Raw genomic sequence first — 26,816 nt, 5'->3', positions numbered from 1 at the left:
CAAGCCTGGTGTGTGTGTGTGTGTGTGTGTGTGTGTGTGTGTGTGTACGTACCTGAGTGTCAGCGTGTGGCTGTTGAGAGTGTGTGTCCGAGTGTGTGTGCGCGGGTGTGTAAGGTAGGAGAGTAATGGATGTAGTGTGGTCTCGCTCTTTTTTTTGGAGGGGTTACGGCCGCTTGCGGCTGGGGAAGACTCGACCCTGTGCGCGCGGGCGGCGCGGCGGTGCCCGGGGTTAGAGCTCTCCCCTGTGACAGAAAAGATAATTAAAAATCGCACGCGCACGAGACAGCTCAGTTCCTCGCTGCGCGGCCAGTTCGTCGCGATAAGTGGGTTCTCTCGCAACCCCTCCGCGCCGGGGTCCGGAGGCCAGGAGGCTAGGGGCGAGGAGTAGGCTGGGGAGGGGGTACCGTCGCGGGGGTTGCAGAATGGGTCACCCGGGGTGGCAAGCGGCCGTGCCGAGGCCGAGGAGGCGGGAGGGGCGCGGCGAGGAGGCGCGCGTTTGTGGGGGGATTTTGGGGAGAGGCGGGAACGTGGAGCAAAAACTGGGAAAGGGTAAAATGCACGAGGGAGGCGGGGAGTAGCGAATGGATAAAGAGAAGGTAAAAATGAAGCCCCTAAGAGGAAGAACAGAGCGGTGTCCCCCCCCCCGAGCCCCGTGGTGACCCCCGCGAGGGCGCACGCCTAAGCACCTCGGCCCCCCACGTCCGCTCCAGCGGTTGGAGGCCCCTCTGTCGCCCGCGCCTCTCTTTAAAGGGCAATCCTCTTGTCCCAGTCACATACTACAGCCCTCCACGTTCACTGTGCGCTGGAAATGGGCTCCAGAGTCAGTAACTAGCACCGGGTCCCCTCTTCCGCGCCCCCACGCCCTCGAAGCCCTTCCAGGCTCCTTCAAACGCGCAGACCCCGTGCGCCGACTCAGCGACTGGAAGCAAGGCTTTAAAAACCGGCGGGGGAGGGTCGTGGCAGGTCGCTACCAGGGTGACAGAGGCATTTGCGCTGAGTGAGCAGTAAAAACGCCAATTAATGGGCACGTGAATTGTTTTAAATAAAATGGAGGGGGGGATGAGTGATGACTCATCTTTATTCCTTAATACTCCGAGGGCGAAGCGTTATAATTTTTTCATTTATTTTTATGAAATCACTTATTATGGTGTCAGCTACCCTATTATGAATCTTTGAGACTTTGGCAACTCTGATTGTTTTTTGCAAACACGTTCTTCAAGCTTTGAGAGGTTTAAAGGAGTTTGACAGTAAGCAAGGAACGTAGCAGTACCCAACAAGGAGGGGAAAGGGCCCTGTGTCCCCTTTTGGGGGGTGCAATGGTCTCAAGCGGATTTCCCGGCTTCTGCGGGCGCCGCACATTGTTTTATTTGTTTTGAAGGTTCAGAGTTTGAGGCTGGTCGGAGACACCCACGTGCTTCTGACTCTCATCAGCGTAATGATCGCCTTAGCCAGAGTCGTGTCTATATAAACCACAAAAACCTAATCATTAGAAATCCCAGCCTCCAAAAACCACATTTTAGGTAAAACTGCCGCTTTTTTTCCGCGCTCCTTCATCCTCTCGACCACAACTTTTTGGGGGATCCAAAGTCGCTTTCTTAACCCACATTGGGAAATAAATACATAAATAAATAGCCAATGAAGCATTTTGGATATTTTATTTTGTATTTTTATTTTTTCCCCCCGGGAGTGGTGGGGAAGAAAGTTAAGGCATTAGACGTAGTTTTAGATGCAGAATAGACTTAATAAAAGATTGAAATTCATGGAAAACTGCTGGGGTTTTTCCCCAGCAAGGTTTTTGCAACTTATTTTAATCATCCAACTGACAGTTTTCCAGTCCTTAAAAAAAAAAAAAAAAAAGCTCATCCTTGTTCTCTAGGAACGACAAGTTTGAATATAGAAGGAAAAAGTGTCCAGCCACCCACTTGAGTTTCTAAAAACTATTTGACAAGTGTCCCCTCCACCCCATTTTTTTGTGTCACTTAAGACAAAAAAGCACCCAAGCCCTGCAAAATCATTTTTTCCCTGGGAGCCGCTCCGGCAGAGGTGGGGGGTGGGGTGGGGGAAGGGTGAAGAGTGCCGAGAAGTCAGCACAGACGCTCAAGAATTTTCCTTCCTCCTCTCCTGAAGTTACAACGAAAAATAACGACAGTCAGTTCAGCCCGCGGCTCTCTGGCGTCTCAGCTTCAACCTCGTGCGACCAAGACGGGGTTCCTTGTCCTGGGTCGGGGGGAGAAGCGAGAGGACGCGATCAGGCGAGATTCCCCTTGACCCCGGCCGCCTCTCCGGCTTCGGAAGCTGCGCGCTGCGTCCGGGGGCTCCTGCTCTCGGCCGGCGGGCGGCGGCAGCGGCTGCGATTCGCAGGCTCGAGATCCGTTGCCTCGAGATCCGCTGCCCGCGACTTACCTCCTGGCACCTCGACGCGCGAGGGTCAGGGGACCTTTGCAAATAGCAGGAGGGACTGGATGCGAAGAGGTGGCCGTGAGAAGGCCAGAAGAGGAGAAAGGAAAGGAAGGAGCGGAGCCGGGGAGCCGGGCTGGCAGCCGCCGCGGGAGCAATCTGAGCGTGCGGCCGGCGCGGGGGGAGCGGAGGCCGCCGCGCAGGAGGCGGCGGCGGCAGCAGCGCGGGAGGGCGGGCGGCGGCGCGGACGCCGGCAGCCGGGTAGCTGCGAGCGCGGCGCGGCGGTGGCGGGCAGCGCGCGGCTATGCTGGCCGCGGGGCTGGACTGCTGAACCCACTCCGATCCATCGCTGGACTCGACCTGGGAGGGGGCGCCAGCGCACCCAGGACGCGGTGCCCCAAGGGACCCCACTCCAAGCTGCAAACTGAAGCCCCCTGCCTCCCCAGGCCACACACATCCCCGCGCCGGTTCTCAGCGGCCACCGCGGGCGTTCCAAAGGCTCCGGCCAGATCTGTGCCTCCCGGGTCTCCCAACCCGCCAACCCGACCGCTCCGCATCGTCGCCGCCGGCCCCCGTCAGACTCCTCCCGGCAGTCGGCTTCACCGAACTTGATTTCTCACCTCCTCGGCCCCATCACCTCCATCCCCTTTCCCCCCGTCTCGCCTCCACCCCCCCAATTTCCTCCTCCTCGCCCCTCATTTCCACCCTCCTCCCCCTCCCCCGGCCACTTCGCTAACTTGTGGCTGTTGTGATGCGTATTCCCGTAGATCCGAGCACCAGCCGGCGCTTCAGCCCTCCCTCCAGCAGCCTGCAGCCCGGCAAGATGAGCGACGTGAGCCCGGTGGTGGCTGCGCAACAGCAGCAGCAGCAGCAGCAGCAACAGCAACAGCAGCAGCAGCAGCAGCAGCAGCAACAGCAGCAGGAGGCGGCGGCGGCGGCAGCGGCGGCGGCGGCGGCAGCGGCGGCCGCCGTGCCCCGGTTGCGGCCGCCGCACGACAACCGCACCATGGTGGAGATCATCGCTGACCACCCGGCCGAGCTCGTCCGCACCGACAGCCCCAACTTCCTGTGCTCTGTGCTGCCCTCGCACTGGCGCTGCAACAAGACCCTGCCCGTGGCCTTCAAGGTAAGAAGCTGCGGCCGCCCCCCGCCCCCGGCCGGGCGCCGCGGGACCTGCCCGCCGGCGTCTCCATGCCCGCGGGGGCCGGGGTCCCGACGGCCTCTGAGGCCTCCTACCTTGGTGGCTCTGACCTGAGGGACCCCCCCGTGGCCCCCCCCCCCCCGACTGGCCCTCTTCCTCCGGATCCCTCGGCGGGCTCGGGACGCGGTGACCCCGCGCAGATCCTTCCCTCTCCCACCTGTGCCCGCAGCCTCCGCCTCAGCCCCTGACCCCTTTATCCTTTCATTACCCCTCGAGCCTCCCGACCAACGTTCTCACCCACTCCTGTGAGCGGTCTCCCCTCCCCCTAGGAGCCCCTCGGTGCCCACTCTGGGCGCCGCCACCCCGGCTTATTCCACCCCGGCTTATTCCACCCCGCCCCCATTCCCCCCAGGCTGAGGAGCCCCGGCCTTCTCCCCACGGACTCCCGCGTTCTCCGGGCTGGGCAGACGCACCCGCCCTGCAGCGCGGGCTGCCGGCGCCGCCCCTCCCTGGGGTCCCGCGCTCTCCTACCCTCTCCCCTCCCAGGCGGACGCCCCTCCGCCCGGCTTGGCGCCCCCTTCTCTAACCCGCCTGAGCCTCGGCGGCCCCGGCCCCTCCCGGACTCGGGGGCCAGTGTTCGTGGGGTGCCGGCGCCGGGCGTTAGCGTCCGGGGCGGGGCGCCGGGTGCCGGCTGCCGCGCGCTGGCCGCATAACCGGTGTCCGAGAGGGTCCCGGGCAAACCTAGGGACTCTGGGAGCGAGTGAGGGGGAGACAGGACGGGGGCGTCTGCTCGGCTCGCAGACCCGCGCCAGTTCCCGTTACCGGGAGGAAGGCGGGGCCGCCAGGGTCGCCGCGCGCCCCGAGGCGGGGGAGCCCCGGAGTCCCGGGCGCTGGACCCTCGCGTGCGGGGAGGTGGCCAGTGGAGGGGGCGGGGGCTCGGGCCGCCTCTGGGAGCCGGGACCCAGCTCTCCGCCTCACCCCACCTGGGAGGGATAAGGGGAACCTGTGAAATGCCTTTGGCTCGCCCGCCTTGAAAAAGGAGGTGAAAGTTTGCGGATTTCTCTTATTGGTACTTTTAAAGGACTTGAGTCCCTAAGAGGCCTCCTGCTTCTGAAAGGTCGTGGGAGGCTCCGGCCGGTGGCCTGGGCGCGGAGGAGCGACCCCCGAGGCCTGAGAGCGCTCCCCGCACACCGCGGCCTCCTCCGCCCGCCCGCCCGGCCGGCGGGCCCGTTAGTTGGAGGGCGGGTGTCGGCCGCCGGAGCCGCAGGCAGCGGCTCGGCGGGTTGAGGGTGCAGGGTCTGCAGCCTCTCGCAGTAGCACGACGGGTCTCCATAGAGCGGTCTAGGTTTCCCGGGGCGGCCCTCGCCAGGGGGAGACGGGGAGCCCCCAGGGCCCGGCAGGCACTGGCTTGATGGAGAAACGGGCTCCCGGGCAATCCACACTCGCGGGACTGGACGCCCGGGATGGAGGGGGCGGTGAGCCAGACAGGGAGACGAGCGCTCCCGGGAAGACGCTTCCGGCCCTGTCTGGCCTCTGAACTTCTGAAGGTGGGCCTGGGTCCTCTGGGTTCTGGGATCTGTGGAGAGCAGGGTAAGCGAGGCCTGGCGAAGTGGGGGGAGGAGGGAGGAATCGTGCCAGTTCCTCCACTATGAACCCTGGGGCCAAGCTCCTACAGGCCACTGGCAGTTCCCAGTTGTGGATCACCCACCACCCCACGCACCAATTCAGATTCCGTGTGTGGGTGGGGTGGAAAGAAAGAGGAGTCCAGGTCAATTAGAGCTGGTTATCTAGCTGGGTCTTGTATCAGAACAGAAATCAGAATGAATTGTTGAGGAAAGGGGATGTTGCGTTCTGGGGCAGGTTTCATTTTGCATTTAGTTCAAGAAGTGTGTGTGTGTGTGTGTGTGTGTGTGTGTGTGTGTGTTTTAACCGTCCCATTTCTCCTTTTATAAACCACCCATTTTGTTAGGTTAACGTTTTCCTGCTTGAAATACGAAAAGCTCAGAATGTATGTGAATTCTAGAAATTCGAATTTCCACACGAGATATCTTTTATGATGTTCATCGTCCCTAGGCCCAGAACGTTCTAATTCGCCTTAAGCGAAGGGTGGAAATTTGTTTCCCTCCCTCCCCACCCCAAAACCCTCAAAACACAAACAAAAAACGTGGATGAAAACAGCAAATACAAATACGTAGGTATTTTGTTTAAAAAATACCACGTCAGGCATTCCAAGTCAGGATATATGAAAATAAAAGAGTAGTTGCCTACGTTTTAAAAGATATCATTTAGATGTTTGGTGTTCTACATTCTTTTTCTTCTGCTAATCATGTTTAAGGTATAACTGTCTTGAACTATTCTCCTACGTTTATGGTGGTGAATTGATTTTGAGCCTTGGTATTTTGGATAGAAATGATCTTTTTGGCGTAAAGATAGAATGCAGTTTCGTTTGAGCTATTCTCAGATATTTTGGTAATCTTTAGGTTTTCTCATTACCACCGTTTTAAAATTATTTTGAAAATAAATAGTTTTCTTTGCTATTAATCACCCTTTATTGTTAATTACAGAGCAGTTTTACTTTTAACCAGTAAACAAAGCCATAGATTATACATGGCTATATTAAATTAAGTATTTTAATTCATATTAATCAAAAAATAAATTGAGTTAATTTAAGACCTGATTCGCTGTGTCCTTCTACCCCCATACCTGTATTTAAGAAAATTCAGACACTTGGTGATTGCTGAGATCCACTCAGTATATAAGTTTTGTCTCTGCTGAAAAAGATGTGTAGAGATTTGGAACATCCAGATTTTGACAACATTTTTTATTGTTTTCATCTGAATGTTAGTAAAAACAATCTCTCTCTACCTTTCTTTTGAGATAAAAGCCTGAGATCAGTAGACTTTCTACACCCTTGTAACATAATCAAATACATATGCAATGAAGAAATAATATGAAGAAGTCTCAGTTTTAGAAGCGGTGACCATAATTTGGCTATCATATTTAAAGCCACATACAAAGTAAGTTATAGTGTTGTTGGGTAGATAATAGGTAAATATATTTAAAAACACAAACACACAGAACTTAATTGTTGAGGAATCTGAGATTCAAATCAATGCAGTATTTATTGAGCCCATATTTTATGTCTGTGACCCTGAACTCAGCACTATAGAGCATCAGAACTGAATTTAATATATGGTGTTTTGATGTGTTAATTTAAAATAATGCTTCAAGATGATATTGACAATGTATTATATTAAGACATAAGTAAGGTATTAGTGTTGTTCATCTGATCTTGTTCAGGGATTATTCAAGAATACTTATAATTTGTTTATACTCGGCATGTAAAAATGCAAAAACAACTAGTATGTTTTAAAATATGCAAAGTTGTTTATTAGTATTATATTTTTAACAAAGGTCTGCAGTTGTGTAATGTTCAGTCCTTCCAGGTGTCAAGGAAATGGAAATGAATATTTTTAACATTTCTTTCAGGTGTATCTCACTGAAAGCTTAAAATAGTTAAGGGATACTATTAGAGGATCCCCATGCCCTTTCTGTCTTAGATAATTCTCATGACAAAAAACAAAACAAAACAAACAAACAAACCCAAAAAGCAGTTTGCAAATGCAGTTCATTAGTTAATGGTCTGGTAGAAATAGGGAGAGAACATGTCAACTTTGCGTCCAGTAGCACCCTTATAGTGAGGGGTCTGTCAGCATTTCCACCATGAAGGCTGGTGTTCAGGGTTTATAACTCAGTTGCTTTAAATAGCTTCAAGCTGAAACACTCTGCAGAAATTTTAAGTCCAGATGTATGTTTTAAAACTAAAAGTGGTGCAAGGCTATTGTGCTGTTTTAAGTTAGGGAACACTGGACTATATATTTACCAGTATCATATGTTTTTCTGGCAATGTTAAAGAAAGAAAACACATTTTTAGATATATGATCTATTACTCATAGTTAATTCTGTATGTTTGATGATACCTTTCAGTATTTGTCATAAGTAGGGTTTCAAAATGATAGAGCAATTTCTATTTGAAATAATTTTTTCAACATCACTGGCTATTTTCGTCTTCAAAAACAAGTAGGCAACTAATAAATATTTGACATTAGTGAGATGTATTTTCCTAATGTATGTAATGATCAGGTTTTATGTTTGTGTCTTTTTGAATGTAATTATACCCAAACAAAGGAAAACAGGTTATTAAACCTTTTAAAACCTTATTGAGCCTACTATGAATTGTTAAGCAAAATTACGTAAATCACAATAGATTTCAGGTTGTGTGAGGACAGATACATTTTTGTTATGTCTTTAAATGCAATAAAAATTAAAGTTAAAAATTTTAGGGCTGAATATATAAAAGGTAATTGAAACATAATTTTAGGTAGAAAATAAACATTTAAAAATTTTAAGAAAAACTTATATTTGGAAAAAGACATGGTTAAGATATCTTTCATTATATTCTCCCATTGGCATTGCTGTTTGTCTCCTTTCAAAATTCCAGAACATCCATTGTTAGATGATCTAAACCAGCTTGATACATGGCACATAAATTCCTGGCTTGTATTGAAATAATTTCCATCAAATTATTCTTTGACATATATATTTAAAATTGTGAAATGGTATTTTATATTGCATTTATTTTTTTCTCTGCAATTTAGTTGGGTTTTCCTAAATTCGAGGATAAATTCTAAAAATTAACTGTAGCATTTGTTAAACTTTTTAATAGTTTATTTGAAGTTATCTTTAAATAATTACCATAGGAATACAATTTTCCCTTTTTGCAGTTGCTCTCTTATATCTTTTTATTCCAAAGAAAGATCAGATTTTATCTTGAAAAAGATTATATTTCAATTTTGCTGCAAGTACAATGTGCCAAATGATATTGGTCTGTAAGAGTAATTGATTGGTTAAAATTAGACTTCTGTCCATGGAAATGTCAAAAGCAATTTTAATTTCCATACAATAAGACCACAAAAACAATTTTAAGGGTCTGAGCTAATTCTGTATTGCTGCTCTTTTAGAGTAATTCACAGATTTGGTCATAAGGAATCTCATACAAAATTTCAGTAGTTTGTAGGGTTAAGTATCCTTTTATTTTATTCTGTACAAGCTACGTATCATGTGATTTAAGTGCTAGTTCTAGTGAGGTGTGCTAAATAAAGGAACTTCTTTCTCTGTTCTGAAATGTTAGGACACAAAATTACTTCCTTTTTCTCCCTGAAATTTCTTGAATTGGTAGACTTTATATTTTAAAAACACCTAGAAATGTAATTGTTAAGGTTTCATCACAAACTATTCTTTGCGGAACGCAACTTTAGTGTTGGGTAGTATGGAAATGACTTTTAATGTGTACTTACTCCTAACTAGTTAAAAGAATGATTTTTGACTGCTCTCTACCCCTTAAAATGTTTTCCATTGCTTGGGTTTGGTACAGATGAAATGTGTAAAACTTTCTTGATTCTTTTGGTTTTCTTTTAGATAAACACAGTTGAGAATCTCCAAGGGAAACTTTTTAGCTTCAGAGATCTACTTTTTTTAAAACCCTCTGACATATAATTATACTTCTGATTGATATAAAGTCAAATATAGTACTCCCTCCCTCTTTTCTTTTCCTCAGGAAAACATTAGGCATTTGATTTGGTAGCGTGAATAGTAGAAAAAACCCAATATATTTAGCCATTAAAATAGAGTTCAGCCATAACAGGAAAAGTTGTCACCACATTCTGTGAGCATTTCATTTTTAGGCCAAGTTCTCAGCCTCCTAGAAGACTCACACAATTTGTGATTACCTATTTGTTTTGTTATTAAGTGTAATACGTAAAGCATACCAGTATTTAACATGGTCATTATTCTGCTGCTCAAGCAAAGAAAAGTGGATTTGTGTATTTCACTCTTAGGGATCTTTTCTTTCATATTTTCCCATATTGAATCAATTTTCCTTTTCTTCTAACTAAAAAAAATCCATTATGTTAAAAATATGCAGTAAAATAATAATGTCCCAGAGCTCTTGAAAATCTTTATATTGGGGCAGATTTCTTTATTTTTTTTTAATTTAGCCAGACAGAAGTGAAACCCATCAGCAGTCATCCTTTATCTCTCAACAACACCAAAAAACATCCCAAGACACGAAGTAAAGAATTACATGTTCAATTGAACCCTTTCAGGATGCTTATAAGTTAAAGCCCATGTTTAGCACACAGCAGACTTGGAACCGAAGTTAGCCTCCTCATCTTACAAAAAGTACATCATTGTAATTACACTCTACTTGTACAGTATCTTCTACATTATACAGACTTAAAAAAATATTTCCAATTTATATTGGAAACCTGGTTCCTGGCGATAAAGTTACTTGTGTGACATCATAGCAGATGTAAAAGAGAGGTGGGAAAAAAGAGGGGCCTCTTGATTTTTGGCACATTCATTTTCTTTTGAGCAGTACATACTTATCTGCCTTCATTAATATGCTTACTGGTTCCATCTTTACTTTGATATCAAAAGGCACACGCCAGGTGCTAAAACACAATATGCTGAGTGTAAAAAAAAAATGTCAGACTTGCAGATGCGTATAGGCCAAACACGGTCAATTATTTCAATGTTTTCAATTGCTCACATTTTTAGCCTTGTGAATTCGAAAAATTGAAAAGCATATTGTCTCCAGTAGGAGTACAACATTACCTCTATTCAGTAGCCCCTCGAGGCACTAGATCAAGCATGCAGGGAGGAAATCATGTTCTCCAGGGATTTGCGCTTGGCCTGGGAGACTTCTCAGATTGAATTTGAGTCACCAGTAGGATAGTCGGTGAATCCCTCTTCTCTGGGACTGAAAAAGTTGTCAGAAAACTAGTTTGGTGCAAGAGCATGTTGCTGTTACGGAAGGATGCTGACTCAGCCTTTAAGTGGTTCTCTCTCTTGGAGTTTTAGCTGTAGACTCACAGACTATTGGCTGTGGGAGGCGGTGCTCTTTACGGAGCTCTTTCTTCAATTTATTTCAAAAATATTTATCAAACACTTATTATGTGCTAGGTACTGTTTGGGCACTGGGCATATGGTGTTGAGCAAGACCAGTGAAAGCCCCTCCCTCATGTAGTTTCCAATCTAATATAATCTAGTCTCCTAGGAGTGAGTCTCGTGACTTTGGACTAGTGTATCAAAAGGAGTAGATGGATCACTAATATATGTACATGGAAATGAGGATCATTTGAGTACAGTGGGGTGCTGGGGAAGTAGGTTCTATAAGGAAGGCTATAGGGTTTTAAGCTGAATAACAAAGTGCTAAAGCGGGCATGGCATTGAGAAACAGCCAAAGAGAAAAGCAAGGGCAAAAACAACAACAACAACAACAAAACGATGAGTTTTTTGTGTGGTTGGTGGTCTGCCTGCATGGAACAGAGGGTATGTTGTAGAGGAGGGCTGGGGTGGGGATCATGAGTAAGGAAAACTCAGCCCTAAAGCATAGTTATAGTGTCTGTTTTATCACACTAAAAAAACTTGCATTAATGAGAAATTATGTACAAATTGTATTGGGAGCCTGGAATCAGATGCTTAGGTTTGCCTCGTGGAAATCTTGACAAAGGAGAGAGCAGCACCAGGCCTAGAGGAAAGATCAGTGGGATATTCGTCAGGCAGGCAAGTGCACGTGGGCGTTATTCTCAGAGAGCAGTGGGCTACTCTAGCGGGAACCATTGCTTAGTCATCTCAAGGGCATCTGGAAGCGGAATGAGGAAGAGAATGAAATAATCTGAATATAGGATCCTGGAAGTTAGTGGAGAAAGAGGCTATGATCAAGGGGCAGGGTCTTGTAATGGATCAAGAATAGTGTGTCTATGTGACAGTGCAGCCCCTGCACCAACATTCCCTTACCAGCCTTCTTGTTAGAAAGAGGCACCCATTTGCAGGTCAGCTGCCCTTGGTTAAAAGTGTGACCGCCTAGCCTTAGAGCAGTGAAAATGTTTGTGGACCTCAGAGACTGATTATCCGGATCCTTACTTGACTGAGTTAATCTGCTGCAGGTTAGCTGTTGAAGATGAAGGAGGAAACTGTGTCATTTCAAAGTGGCAGATGGGACAAGACAGAATCTAAAGTTTGGCCAAGGGCGTATTTTTTTTTTTATCTCTACTACTCATTTGTCAGTGGCCATTTTCAGCCTGTTGTATACCTTGATTCTGCACCTAGACTTGAAGTTTCGCGATGGCTTTGTCTCTATCCCACCGCAGGGTGGGCCTTCAGTAATTATTTGCAGTGTGATTAAAGGCTGAATATGTAGCCCAAAGTAAGGAGATGAAATATAGTGCTGGATACCACACCATATTTAAGCTTCCATATCGTCAGGAACTCTAGGATTTCACCTCAATGTCTTCTCCCATAGAGCGGACCAGACTTTTTTTTTCAGCCTGGGATCTGGATGAGACCACACCTCAGGGGATCTCCAGGCTGCAGACAGGCAGCGCCTTAATATGTACGATGCCATCTGCAGATGGGGCATCAGCCTTCCTTCTGTGGCATAATTCCTATGGACAACCTAACATGGGGATTTAATAAAGATGTACATGTATTCTGCGAGGGGTCCAACAACAAATGAAGGAAACTTTTGCTTGCCTTTGAAATGGGTGGACCCTGAAACATGGGTCTGTTTGAAGTGGCATCCTGACCCATCTGCAGATGCTTTGTTCCTATCTGCCATGACTGGACTAGAGCACTAAATCCTGATAAGACACATCGTTTGCAATGGGAGTATATGCTCAGTTTTTAAGCTTTTCTGATGTGCCATTATTGCTGCTGTGTTTCCTGTTTTATGTAGGTGGTAGCCCTCGGAGAGGTACCAGATGGGACTGTGGTTACTGTCATGGCGGGGAACGATGAAAATTATTCTGCTGAGCTCCGAAATGCTTCTGCTGTTATGAAAAACCAAGTAGCAAGGTTCAACGATCTGAGATTTGTGGGCCGGAGTGGAAGAGGTAGGTCTCTGGTTTTTAATATTGGTAGTGGAATAAACACATCAGGATCTCCTGATGAAATGTAGGGTAGTCTATATACAAATCAGCACCTTCTTCCACTGAACAGAATTGCTGAAGGTTTTATTTAAATATGTCCAGATGAAGTTGAGTGTTTTTCTGAGTGCTCAGGCTTTTTTCATTTGTTTTATGATATTGAAAATTCAAACAGTGTTTTCGGAAGAACTAGTCCCTAATTTCACTGGGTGTGAGCACATAAGGTCGAGAGAACAGTTGGAGGTTCAAGTTCTGAATTATGAGGAGCCAAATAACCGAGTAAATTGAGTGACAATGAAGAAAGAAAAAGGAATATATTGAATCAATTTCCTGATAATATCAATTTTGCTCTATGTTGTAGCAAGGACAGCCAGTGTGATTAAAGGCTGAATATGTAGCCCAAAGTTCTTCACTTAGCACATAGGTTACCTCTGTATGAATTAACTTACTTTTGTAATAAGAACCTATTTTTAAAAAGTCATAGTTTTTTACAGAAGGCTTCTCATTTGAATCAGTGAATGATGTGTTACCTATGTTACAATGACTATCTAGAGTAGTCTGGACAGATGAGTGATTAAGACTCTAAATAATTTCCACATTATTTGAGGGTCTCCCCCATCTGCATCCAGATTCACATATTGGGGGTCCTTAAAAAGATCATAAAATAGAAAATAATTTGTTTTAGGGTTTTCATAGCTGTTTCATAAAGGGGATTAATGTTTTAAACAAAATAGTCTCTAAGGAAACCAATATTTTGGCTTTTATTTACTTTCCTGTGGAGAGACTTTTACTGGTCCTTCACAAGAAGTATTCTCATTTATGCATTTATTGAATCTAATATTTCCATTTTAAGTGTTTCGATAAGAAGAGAGAAAATAGACCACTTTAGGACGGAGGTGAAATAAATTAGAATGACCTATGGAACGACTTCTACCCAGGTTCGAATTAGGAAATGAGAAGCATCAATTTTTAAACCATGTCCGATAATTGCTCTTTAGTTTGGATCAGATGTCATATTATTACCATTGTAAAAACTTGATAAGGGAAATTCAAGCAAGGCTGTTTCCGATGAGTAGTTTTAGTTTACTTTCTAGGAACAGGGCCAAGAAGCTGTACTTTTTAACTTAAAAAAAAATGATGCATGCTAATGAGATACTGTCACTGAAAGGTTGTTTGAAATAAAATGAGGCTCAGAGCCTCTGGTAGACTCAAAACTAAAGGGGTTATCCCTGCATCAGATTTAGTTTACTTTCATTAAAAGGAAAAAAGACACAGCCTATCTCACTGTTGACTGATTAGGTGTGAAGTGTGTGCATTCTTTTTTTTTTTTTTTCTCTTACTGGTGCAGGTCCACAGTACAATTAAAGTTTCTCTTTTTTCTAGTAGGAATCAAGAAACATTTGAACATGATGATTTACCTGCATGCTCTGAATTGCCTCTTTTCTTCTTATGTAACGTTATTTTGTTTTTAATTGGAGTAATGAATTTCAGTATTTAGAAGACTGGACACTATACCTTCCACAGTCAAGCTAGTGTTTCCATTTACCTTGCTTTTGTATTATATAGATGCTGCATAACTTTTCTCTGATCAATTTGAGTAGAAACTACGGCAAAGTGATAGTGTACTTTGTAAACCCTCAACATATTTATTTAAGAAACTTCAAAGAGAAACAAAGGGTGTGCACTGTTTTACTATATTGGCTTTCTGAGTTTTGGCTGGTTTCCCAAATAGCAATTTTTATATTTAAAAAAAAAAAAAAGACAGACTTAACTGCTTGCAGACTTTTCACGCATGGAAGATGAAGAAAGCTTCTTTTGATGAAGTGTAATTATGTCCAAACAGAGCTGACCCCCTCCCCCTATATTTCTTATGATCTTAACTGAAGAAAGTAGGATTTTTCCTTTGAAGCAGCCGGGACTTGGTGGAGGATCTGAAATGCTAGTCGGCTGCCAGAGGCAGGATGGAGAAATTGGTCCAGACTTGTCTTCGAGACTTAGATTGGGGGTGGGGGGAGCGGGTGGAGAGAGAAAGAAAAATTGATTTATCACTAATAATAGATTTTTATATCATGACATTAACGTTATATGAAAGGAAACAGTAATATCAAACCGAAATGAAGAGGACAAAAGGACAGAGAACACTGATAAGAGATACCATTCTTTGGAAAAAAAAAAAAAAAAAAAGGTCAGTTTTTCAGTGGCAGGAAACCCTTTAACCTGCCTGGGTACCTGACCTGTTTTCTAAAAAAAAAAAAAAAACTCCTTCCAGCTTCCTCTCTGATTTTTACACTTCTACATTTCTCTTATGAAGTCTGGATCATCACGTCGCTACCATAGTATTTTTTTTTCTCCCAGCTATTTACAATTTTCTATTTTGAGAAGCATGAAAAAATAAAGAGTACCAAGTTTCTCAAATGTTAACACTTTTTCTTTTCAGTGGTAGAAAGGTAAATTCTCAGAAATTGAAAAATAGTTTTAGATGTATAAAGGAGTCACTTCACTACTTGGTCATTATGGGTTATCTGATGACTTTTGAAAGTACTTTGAATTAAAAGTAGAGCATCTGTGAAACTTGCATCAAGTTAGGAGTGGCTTACGTTTTTTAGTTTTTTCCTTTTTTCTCCTTTATATTTTAAACAGAAGTATTTGCTTGCTGTTTCAGCAGAAATATTTGGTCCCTAAGTCTTCTTGCTGTGCTTCCTCACTTTTACATCAAACAAGCTGCTTGTGGTCTACAAGCAGTTTTAAGCACCTACAGGGTACGGAGCATGGTACTCTATCAATCTAAGATACAATCCTTGCTTGCAGTCTTACCCTATCAGACTGTTCCCAATAACCTCTCGAGCTAGGGTAGGATTGTCTTTCAATGACAGTTCCTATATTTATCTCGGAGAATATATGACTTGAGGACATAGTTTGGAACTAGTTCCTAGATGAAGCCAAGGATGGTATAATTAGTTGTCATTAGTGCTAGCTAGCTCCCTCAGTAGGAGCCAGCATTTTTATCACTTATGAAAAGTAATAAACAATGGATTTAGAAAAAGTTTTTTTTTTTAGTTTTTTAAAAAAATTTAAGTAAATCATGAGTACTCACAGAAACATTTGACTTAGGAGATGTATTATTATTTATGAGGTGAAAAACCAATTACTTAGTTGGGTAGTAGTTTCTGGAAGTTTCTTGAACATATGTTCATGTTCCTTCTGAAGGGGCAGTAAGAGGTAGAGGGAACCTCCTTAATTTTTATTTTAGTTGTCAAAGTACATCTTGATCCTCAGGATTTGATTTTAGAAGATTGTAGTCATGGTTTAAGTACTAATTTCCTCTCCCCCAAACCTACCTCTTTTAAAAAAATTTTTTTTACCAGTTCTGCTTTGAACATTTAGGTGCTTTATACTTATAGGGTAAATTTTATACTGACTTTTGTTTTTACAAAACAAAATTTGAATTTGGGAGAAGCATCGATGACTTTTAATATCCGAAGGAAGATGTGAAAATCTCAAATAGAAGTATTCTCAGAACTGGTTTAGATAAGTTCATGATTCGGGATAATTTTAGCAGGTTATTTAGACTCATTAGGACAAGTGAGACATACACATCCTTGCTTTATTAAGGTTTGTGCCATGGATGACAGCTGCCTTGCAAGAACCACCCTTGGAGAAATGCAGTCCTGGCTCACAGACCACTGATCTGACCCAGAACGGCATCTTGTATGGTTTAATCTCACTTAACTTTCAATCTCGGGATTCAGCCTATTCACTCCTCCAGATCTCTACATTGTTTTGAGGTCTTGATCTGGATCCCGTGGCTTCCTATGCAGCTTTCTAATCTCCAATTCTGTACACTTGGAGTTTTCTGTAACTCGTTCACACTGTCAGCTGCCTTTTTCTTCCAGTTAGCCCTAATGTTTATAATAAATCCTCTGGTTCCTAACCAAACAATTGTATTTCTTTAAACCCATGTAACATTCAGTCTATAATGGATGAAATATGATCTATCAGTGACACTTTAAGAATAGATGCTTTCATCATCCTGGCCGAGATACTACATTAGTGGATTTATATTTACTCTTCCTTGGTCTTACGGAGCTGATGGGGACATGTGTGGAAATAAATTATCTATTAATTTTTCTAAATGTTCTCTGACAAAGTTTAAAAGAAGAGTGCTCATTTTAAGGCCTGGAAGACCTGTGTTCAGACCCTGATTTTTTCCTCTTATTAGTTGTGTGGTTAAATTACTAAGCCTCTCTGGGCTTCGGTTTCCTCATTTGTGAACTGCAGGTGATGAACCTAACTGGAGAGGATTAGATGGGATAATGTGTATGAGGTGGCTGGCAGTTAGTAGTTTTCTAATCAATATTCATCTTTCCCTGTCTGCTCCCCTCCCCCACTTCTGTCTTGTCCCTTTCCTCTCCTCTCCTCTCCTCTCCTCTCCTCTCCTCTCCTCTCCTCTCCTCCCCTCTCCTCCCCTCCCATCTTCTCTCCTCCCCTCTCCTCTCTTCTCTTTTCTTTTTTTTAAATATTGGCCATGGAAAAGTATAGCCAAAGAGACTTAAAACTATATATACTGAGTAACAAATGATGTGTGTCTTAAACATATTTTAGGAACTTACATGATCGGGGTTGAAAAGAAAACCCATTCACTAGATTTGACAGCCAAAGACCTGTTCTACATTAAGCCTTGCGTAGAACCTGTTCCACATTAAGCTTTGAAAAGATTGCATTAAACTCTGCATTGCTACATATTGTTTAAGATTTGTGTTTTGATTTAATACCCTCAAGCTTTCAGTAAAGGGAAAAAACAGTCTCTGACCAAAAAAACAAAGCAAAACAAAACGAGCTGTTTCAAGGTCTGGTACAGGAGCAGGCCAAGTGCACGCTCTGGCCCGAGATTGCCACGAAGGTTTTATTGAGTCACTGTTTCACGCCCACCTTTTCCTGTCTTGTAACAGTTTGCAGTTTTGACTATCTGACATGACTAACCGTTGCAAATCTAACTGATTACAACTGTCAGTGAGTCTGTGTAACAGACTCTGGGATCTTCTTCCGGAGAAGGCCAACATCCGCGTCTGCTCCCAAACTTCTCCCTGTCTTCTTTCCCCCACCTCTATTCATCACCTTCAGCTCATTAATTTGAAACATCAGATGTCGTATTTCAATGAAGCGCAACCTTGGCTAAAAGCACCGATTCCTATTTATGTTGGGAGACATCATGTACGTTTAGTGAAAAAGAAGTCACTGTCAGGGAGTTGGTTCAGGATTTGACAGCAAGGATGTATGCTAGGGCAGGGGTGGGCAGGGAGGGGAAAAACTTTGTTCCAGCAATGATGAAATCATCATACCTCGGGCACATTAAGGCAGGACGGGAGACACCGGCTCCTGTTAAAATGATTCCCATAAGAACCTTCCTCTTTCATCTTCTTATTGCAGTGCAGTTAAGCAAATGAAATGCTAAAGCCATGTGAAGTAAATAACACAATCAACAGTGATTTACTATTGTTCTCTCATGGGGTCACGACCTAATCCTAAATAAAGACTTCTAAAATTGTCTGTGTTTGGATGTGTTCCTGATGCTGGAGAGAACTGGAAGGCAGAGAATCCTCCTCAAGTGGACCAGCGTTTTTGTTTTCATTACCGCTGTTGCTACCCAGCGGCTTTTTTTTTGGGAGTTGGAGCCCTCTTGTATAGCACTGCGGTGAAGACGATCTGTATGCTCAACGAGTTTAATCACCATAAAGTGGCCATCAGAGGCTCTCTTATTGAGAACAAGGAGCCCCGTCTCTTGTGTTTGTTTCATTAGCTCCTCAGAGATGCTCAGGAGCCATCTGGACAGCTGTATTGCTCTGTTATCCCCGGGACTGTCTTTTTATATTCACTGTGGATTTTCCCCTTTTACATCTGCAGGCAAGAGTTTCACCTTGACCATAACTGTCTTCACAAATCCTCCCCAAGTAGCCACCTATCACAGAGCTATTAAAGTTACAGTGGATGGACCCCGGGAACCCAGAAGTAAGTACTTGCCTTCCTATTGGAAATGGTAACAGGGGTGTGTGGAGACCCTATGAGGAAAGGGTCCCAGAGAGGTTAGGGCTACTTTTATGTAAACGGTTTCTTTGCCAGGTTTGCTATCTGCATGTATTTTGATGAGGGACAGTTAGCAGAACTTCACAGTTAGTAGACGATCAAATTACACTTGTAACTTTGCCACAAAATTGCTAAGGCTTACCTAACTTGGGGGACATGAGCGGATAAGTATTCAGTCACTGTAAGTACATGCTAAAGCATTGTGCTCATCCGCGGTACACAATAGACAGGGCCGAACAGACCCATGAGAGCTGAGGAGGAAAACAACAGACTGAAAAATCTTGAGCTTAGTCAAAAAGCATTTGCGTGTGTTTCCCATGGTCTAAGAATGTGTTTTAACTTTTTAGCTCGCCCACTCAATTCCCTTTATAAAGAGCACACTGCTTAATTACAAAGAATTTATTTGCAAATGATAACTTGCTTGATTGTTACAACACGGTTGTTTGGTCATGTTCTGGTAATTGTTATAGATAGTTTCTTTTAACAGATAGAGTCAAACCAGCTCTAAATCCGCCTTGGTGTGTTTGTCTGTCTGGACATCCAGAAGGTTGACTGGGCATTCGTTTAAGGAAGTACACATAATCCATTTGGGCCAATATGCATTTTCCTCCTAAATCTAAATTGAGGCAGGTTTTCTCCCCACCCCCCACCTCCAAAACCGATTTGATCAAACTGGGTACAGCAGCATTTAACTGCATTTAGGGATTAAAGATTATTTGATATATATGACATGAAAACTGACGTGCCAGTGGAAACGTACTGAACTCTGCCTTTGATGAGTGAATGCGTCGGAGTCCCAGCCGTCGGGTTTAGAGAGTTTACTTTGGTTTGTGGTGGAGGTACAGCTGGCTGAAGTATGTTATATAATGATACACCTGCCTGGACAGAGAGAGTGACCTGTCTTCCCCTAAAACTAAGAGAAAAGGACTGATCAAGTCTTTGCCTCCCCAAGTAGCACGTCTTTAAGCAGCGGGAACTCCTCTTGCCGCTGTCTCTTTTCACCCAGGCGCACTGCTTGTCTGAACTAGGGAGGTTTCCTGCCTCAAAAGCCAGTCTTTGAAGTTTTTCTTTTCTCCTCCTTTCATGTGTATAGCTTCTTCTAGGTTCACAATGTTGGGTTAGTGCTGGCTCCGTTCAGGTTGAGCATGTTCTGTTAGGCGGTCGCCACACAAGAGCCTCCGGTCGCCCCGAATCTCTGGTCATAAGAGCCAGTGGTTATGCAGTGCAGGTGACTAGAACCGAGCGGGGCTGTCTTGTCTGGTTTGGGGCTTTGGCTGACGTTCCTGGACGGCCATGAATGGGGCAAGATGCCTTGCGATGGAAGCCACTTGTTACCTAATTAGCCCTTGAGTTCCTGAAAAGGCAGGGACATCCATTTCAGTCTTGCGTAAAGCAGGACAGTAGTCTTTTAACATTTAGCACTACTAATACTTATCTCTTAAAGATGTTTCCTGCTGATCTCAGCAGCTTTTCTCACTTCTTGGAAAAACCATTAGTGCGTGTGTGCGTGTGTGTGTGCTCCTCTGTTTGTGTGTGTGTCCATACACTCAAGAGTTGATGTTCAAAAGTTGATGGTTGGGAGAGGAAACAGGGAAGGGTGGGTGGGTGCTGCCCGGTTCTGAAAGGGGTGACAGAAGGTGGGGAAACGGGGTAGCTCTGGGAGAGTCGCTTCTCTCTCGGGTGAGGATATCATTACCTCATTCCCAAGAGGTTATTGGCAGAATTAATCAGTGGATGGGCTTGCCGCCCTGTGAAGGCAGAGAGGTGCGCTGAAAGCAAGGAGGGTTCAGGGGAGAGGGGCAGATGGTGTGTATGTGACCTGAGTTCAGGCTCTGGGTGCCGAGTGTGGGAGGGGAGCAGGTGCAGACCTTGAGTCACAGACCACTGAGTAACATTTTTCAAGGACCAGAAATGTGTGTGACAATGTGATGTCATTTCTCTGACATCATGAGGTGGTGTGCCAAACTCAGTGCCTGGATACAGGATGCGCAGGTGTCAGTAACATTTTAATCCTATAACGTTGAGTCTCTATACTGGATTATTTCCTTCTGCTCTGCTCTTGGCCATCCTGAGCATGAGTGCACAGCACTCTTCTCAGCATGGTTCTTTAACTTTTCACATCCCAGTTATGAACAACGCCCGGGATTTTCTATTTTCTTCAACTATAATAGGATTTGGATTGATTGGTGCATATATAATGTTAAATGGAGAATCCTCCAGAATGTGTGTTGGCAAACTTTTTCTATGAAGTGCCAAATAGGAAATAATTTCTGCTTTGTGTGCCATATCATTCCTGTCACAAGGACTCCACTCTGGCAATGGAGCTCGAAAGCAGCCTCAGCCAATACATAAATGAATGGTTGTGGCTATGTTTCAATAAATCTTTATTTACAAGAACAGGTGGTGGGTCTGATCTGGCATACAAGTTGCAGTTTGTCAACTCTTGCTCTAGATTTCAAAGTGGCTTATGTTATTAACCCTTGACAGAGTAGGGCTTTAGAAAAAGGCTTTCCTGACGGGAGAGAAAAAGACCGTGCAATTGTTTTTAGCCTTCTCTCCAGCGAAATGATGTATCTTCAAATAGTGGTTGTCATAGAAATAGTATCCATCTGTTTATCATTGTAATGGTTTGATGGAGTTGAGGATTTTATACCATTGATTCCCGTTAATGGAATTTCACTCCTTCCTCCGGAGATCAGAATATATATTGAAAAGGCTACTTTTGGGAGATTGGCTATTTGGACAAGGACAAGTTCTGGGTTAACTGGTTGGGTCTTCATTCAGCCTCACATGGTGATTATAAAGGTGTGGGCTGTGGTGTCAGACTGTCTGGACTGAAATCCCAGCCCCCCCCCCTACCCACTGACTAGTTCTCGCTGTATGGTGGTAGGCCAGTCACCTGACTTTCCTTTGCCTCAACGTCCTCATCTGTTAGAGTGAGAGTAACAACGGTCTTTTCCTCACCGGTTGCTGCAAAGATGTTAAATGATGTCATGTACATAAACTATGTAACACAACGACTGTCATGTAGTAAGTGCTCATTAAGTGTGAGCTATTACCATATAAATTCCCGTCAGTGTCAGGAGTTTGCTGTAGAGCTTTGCTTATAGTACACTTCCAGGAAATAGATACCATCTAGACTCTGCTCCCTCGCGTATTGTTATTTTTTTTTCCTTGCAGACGGTTTTACTAATTTCTGCTCATTAGTAAGTGACACCAGTAAGTGTTATAAACTGTGCCTTGAGCAGGTAGTCATGCTGCCTGGGGACAGCTGTGCAGAGGTGATGATAAACATAATTTGTTTACAGCGAAGGAGAGTCCAAAAGAGGATGCTATGGCACTCTGCTGAGGCCCCGCTTATCAGCACATCTGCCAAGACTTGCTTTTCACTCAAAAATCAGAGAGGCTTCATCCTTCTGTGTTCTCTGTCTGGCAGCTGAAGCGGTGCTGTCACAGCACAAACAACTTCTCTCCTTAATATACACATCTGGCGTTGGCAGTTGGACGAACTTCATAAGAGCACATGATCATCACTCATTACAAGATTAAAAAGTACCCCATGGCATCATTGATGTTTTTTCACTTTGATCTTTTGCAGTTGTGATTCATCTCAGTTATAAAACTTCCCTTTAAAGGAACACAGCCGATGACTTATTAGAACCTTCATCTTAAGTAGCGTAAACATGAAAACGGTGCACATCTCTACAAAATGCCATTTGTTTTCTTTGCCAGCTTATCATTTTAAGACATGACATCATACCTCAGATCCCAAATTTGTAAGTCTTGTGTTTAGGCAAGACATTTTGACCTCCTGTTGGCAAGTGAGCTCGAGCAATTGCCGTGTGCTCTCCAGCGGGAGAAGTCGGTGGGGAGGCAGCAGCGACAGTAATGCATGTGGATGCCCAGCTCTTTCCAACATCAGTTTCTATTAGGATCCTTTGTTCCATGTGTGCCCTCAGTTCCCGCTGCAGTCTGATTTAAAGGATTTCTACGGGAAGGGGAAAACTTGCTTAGCAATGTCAGAGTCGTGGTTCTGAGTTAGGGAAGAGGGCTGATGGAAAAGGTATTATTGGCCGTGCAGAGGATGGAAAAAATACATCACCTGACACAGTCAGGATCCTTTGAATTCTCTTGCTGTTTTTTTCAGTTATCTGTTGCTAAATAACACGCTGTGCCAAAAACATCATGGCTTCAGACAACAACCAGTTTATTATTCCTCAGGATTGGGTGGGCTGCCTGGGGTTCATCTGGATGGGGGTCTTTCTTGTGGCTGCAAGGAAGATGGTGGCTGGTGCTGGAACATCCATGATGGGTGTGTTCTTATGTCTGCTGCCTTGGTGAGATGGCAAGAAGGCTGGGCTTGGCTGGAACGATGGGACAGCCTTTCTCCCTCTCCTTGTGGTCCCAGAGCCTTTCCCCCTCCACATGGCCTCTCCACGCGGTCTCCCCAGCACAGTCTGACTTCTTACATGGTACATCAGGGCTCCCAAAGGTGCAAGAGTGGGAGTTCTTAGGCCTTCTTAAGGCTTCTTAAGGCTCAGAACTGCCATGGAGTTACTTCCTCCTTCTGCTGCTGGTTAAAGCAAGATACAGTTGCAGCCTAGATCAAAGGGGAAAAAACCCATAAAGACATGAGTGATGGGGACCGTGGTTCATTGACTCACCAATACCATCAACTTCCACAAGTGCTTAGATGGCAAATGTCATTGATGCCACAGGACACAATGATATTTTTGAGGTATCTTCTTCTGAAAGGTCTCCCGACTTTCTAATCTGGAGGACATTTAAAATTCTGCAAGGTTTTCTATCCAAAGTTTATAGGATGTGTGCAACACTCAAAGGGGGCAGGACAAATGAGGCTAGGGGTGAGGCTTGGCCGTGGTACTGTGATGCTTTATTATCAAGAGAGGAGGTAGTTCAAGTCCTGTCAGCTTCTTACCAGAGTCTTAAGGAGAGAGCTGAGTCTCCAACCAATGCCCTCTAGTTATATTAAGTCACAGTCACAGAGGCTTCCTTCCGCACTAAGATCCACTCAAGAACCCAACCATCAAAATCACAAAGGCTTCACCCTACTTTCCCACCCATCCCAGTTTCTTTAAAAAAAAAAAAAATTCTGCAAGGTGACTCCAAGTTTTAATTATAGTAGCTTCCTTCTGAATTGAAGATATTTGGTAATTATCAGATGAATTAAGGGTGAGTGTTACCTTGGGGTGCTTGGTATTAGCAGGCCAAATCAAGGTGCACCGGATCAATACTTGTAGGAAAGAAGAACATTTGCTGTTTGAACAAAAAGAGGTTATTAGCTTTGCCTGGCAATATGGCAAGTCTGTAGCAGAAGTATTTTATGAGCCCTCAAATGGACAAGCCTGGAGGTTTTATAGTTTCTATCACCCAGCTTTGGAAGTTCTCACTTGCCAGCACATCTGTGAACCTGATAACCTAACACACATGAGTGGGTGTCTAAGAATTTTTGCGTGCTGTGCCCTGGGGAAGTAAATCATAGCTACTCTTTAAGGAGAGGCCAAAACCGCCATCTGTGAACTTACTGCTGGGACGCTGCTGTTCACAGTCGACCAGCTAGCTACCTGTCCTGACCTGGTGGGAGAAGGAAGAAGCATGGCCTCTTCTTTCCTATTGACCAAACTCCTTTCCTACAACTCTGCCCTGCTTGGCTGCATTTTTTAAAAAAGATGTTATTTATTTATTTATTTATTTGAGAGATTGAGAGAGAGACAGAGAGAGAGAGAGCACACTCTCGTGCAGGAGTACACACATCAGCGGGGGGAGGGGCAGAGGAAAAGGGAGAGAATCCCAAGCAGACTCTGCACTGAGCGTGGAGCCTGACTCGGGGCTTGATTGCACGACCCTGAGATCATGACCTGAGATCATGACTTGAGCCAAAATCAAGAGTCAGATGCTTAACTGACTGAGCCACCCAGGTGTACCCCTGCTTGGCTATGTTTTGACTTGAGTAGGGGCTGGCACTTAGGTGAGGAAGATCTATCTGGAAGTGCAAGGTAATGTTTGTATTCCTAGGACTGCCTCAGCACCCTGGCTCACTCAGCTTGTCGGGCTGAGGTCCTCAGCCAAACTGGTTTCTTTTCCTGCTTGCGCGTTCTCACCTGGGCAGCACAAATTTATAATTCTTCAGAGATCGTTTTATTATTCCATGTTCTTAAGTCACTTCTGGCTGCAGACATTTTACCTTATGAACTTAAGGTAACAGACTTAAACAGAACAGGGTGGTCTGGGCACAGCATCATTTAATTTTTCTCGAATTCTGTTCTACCTAGGCCTGTTTGCCAGCCCTGTGGAGGGTAGAGAGAATGGAGGGCTTGGCCTTTTCTCTTCCTCATTCCCATTGTTGTCAGTGGCAGCTTGCCTTTCTCCTCTGCTACTCTTCATCCCAACTGGGTGAAAGAATAAGCTTTTTTTTTTTTTTTTTTTATGGTGGTTGGCCCATGCCCTCTGCTCATTTATAGATGGTGGATGCTTGTGTAGAGCTTGGCCACATGTGAAAGGCGGGGAAAATGTAAAATGTGTTGGATGGAGGGCTAGCAGAAGAATTTTTTTAAGGCCCTCCGACATCTCTGGATGCATTTCTTGCATTAATCATCTTTCTGTCTGTGCAGATAATTTGAGAAAATCTTGATAGGTCTTGTACCATACTCCTGATGCCACAGGCCTGAATTTTAGTCCTTAGTGCAAAGCATTAGTAGAAAAGCCGGTTACTTCTTGCCTTGCAGACTTTCCCTGGTTCTTCATTGTCTCTGAGTGCCCAAGGAATGGAAATTATGGGCAAGTGCTGTGTTTTGATATTTACAAGTCAGCAAATATAAGCCGTGGTTCGATTGTCATTAATATTAATCATTCAGTCACTAGTATATAAAGCACTGTTGAAAATCTTTGACTGAAGGGAATAATAACAGGTAAAAAAAAAAAAAACTGTTCCCTTTTTTCCCTTTCATGAAGAAGGATGGGGCAGGGGGGCGGTCAGAAGCACTGGTAGAGGTCATGTCTGGTGGTTGGTGGAATGTGCTCTTGAGAAGAGCAGTTTTAAATCTCTTTCAGTACTTTTTTTTGTTGACTGACTGTCAGGAGCTGGGAAGATGGCCAAGAAGGAAATGACACATCGAGAGGCATTTTGTGTTGTGCAACATTCTGTGGAACTGATGCAAGGATATATGGCCTGTTTACACATTCCTTCACTAGGAATTGACTTCAGCGGTACATGGCATGCTGCAGCAAGGGGCTATGGCTTTCACATCCTTCATGGCAAATTATCACAGCCGTTAAAACATGCTCGTGTCCCGCTTCTGCACTTTTCCCTAGCTGCCCAGCTCTGACCGTGCTTTCTCATCGTCTTGGACTTGGGCTAACAAGGAGCTGTGGCTCTCACAACAAGAGCATGTTTTCTGCATGCATATGTTCCAGTTGATACATTTACTGCTAACTAAATATAGCCTGGCAGGTTTCCAAGGGATGTGTGTCCTAAAAACACACCTGTACTCGATCCCATGCATCCATAGTTTGTGTTTTGATGCAAGTCAGAAATCATTCATTCTTAAAAGATGTTAAGGGCATGAGAGAGAGAGAGAAAAAAATTTTTTTGTTATATTGAATAATTTATTATTAATTTATAAAATTTTTTTTTCCTTCCCAAGGAAGAAAATTCCTGATAGATCACTGAACTACCTTACTTCTATTTTGTTTGTGCTATAACATTTTCTTCAAGGGCAACTGGACCAGAGGACAATAGTATACTTAAAGATAACAGAGGAAAAAGATTGTGTTGCTGCTCTTTAGATTCATACTCATCCCTACGTAGCGTATTTGTAGGATGCATGGATGATGTCCATGAAAGCACATCCGTAGTCCAAAGGTAAAATCTCAAAAGTTTTAATCTAGGCAGGTTTGGAAAATAATTGCTCATGTTTTTCAAGTAACTTTGGGAAATTGAGAGGGCATAAAAGCCATTTAGGTGTAAATTAATTCAAGGTCATATGCAACAGTTCAAGTAGGAGACTGTATTTGGGGTGTGGTACTTTAGTAGCAAAGGAAGGACTCCCTGTTCCTCTCCGAGTGTCTCTGCTGCAGTGCCCTGGTGGCTAAATCTATCTGCTAATAGACAAGAGCACTTATTCAAATTCAGGACTAAGGCTTAAATCCAAATACGTCCAGAAACGGTAACTTTGACTTAAATTCATATT

General features: G+C 44.3%; 1 protein-coding gene across 5 annotated transcripts in view; it reads left to right on the top strand.

Annotated features, from left to right (window-relative positions):
• Positions 1–3,135: 3,135 nt before the first annotated feature.
• RUNX2 (RUNX family transcription factor 2) overlaps positions 3,136–26,816 on the top strand; it is a 122,746-nt gene continuing 99,065 nt past the window's right edge. For all 5 annotated transcript variants that reach the window (XM_032409720.1, XM_032409719.1, XM_032409723.1 and 2 more), the window contains exons 1-3: positions 3,136–3,523; positions 12,336–12,492; positions 18,427–18,531. In XM_032409720.1, the coding sequence (XP_032265611.1) occupies positions 3,149–3,523; positions 12,336–12,492; positions 18,427–18,531 (637 nt within the window). In that variant the 5' untranslated portion in view covers positions 3,136–3,148. The remainder of the gene's footprint in view (positions 3,524–12,335; positions 12,493–18,426; positions 18,532–26,816) is intronic.

Source organism: Phoca vitulina, unplaced genomic scaffold (assembly GCF_004348235.1).
Source record: "Phoca vitulina isolate PV1807 unplaced genomic scaffold, GSC_HSeal_1.0 scaffold11, whole genome shotgun sequence".
In the NCBI taxonomy this organism is placed as follows: domain Eukaryota; kingdom Metazoa; phylum Chordata; class Mammalia; order Carnivora; family Phocidae; genus Phoca; species Phoca vitulina.
This window is presented reverse-complemented; position numbering and strand designations above follow the sequence as displayed.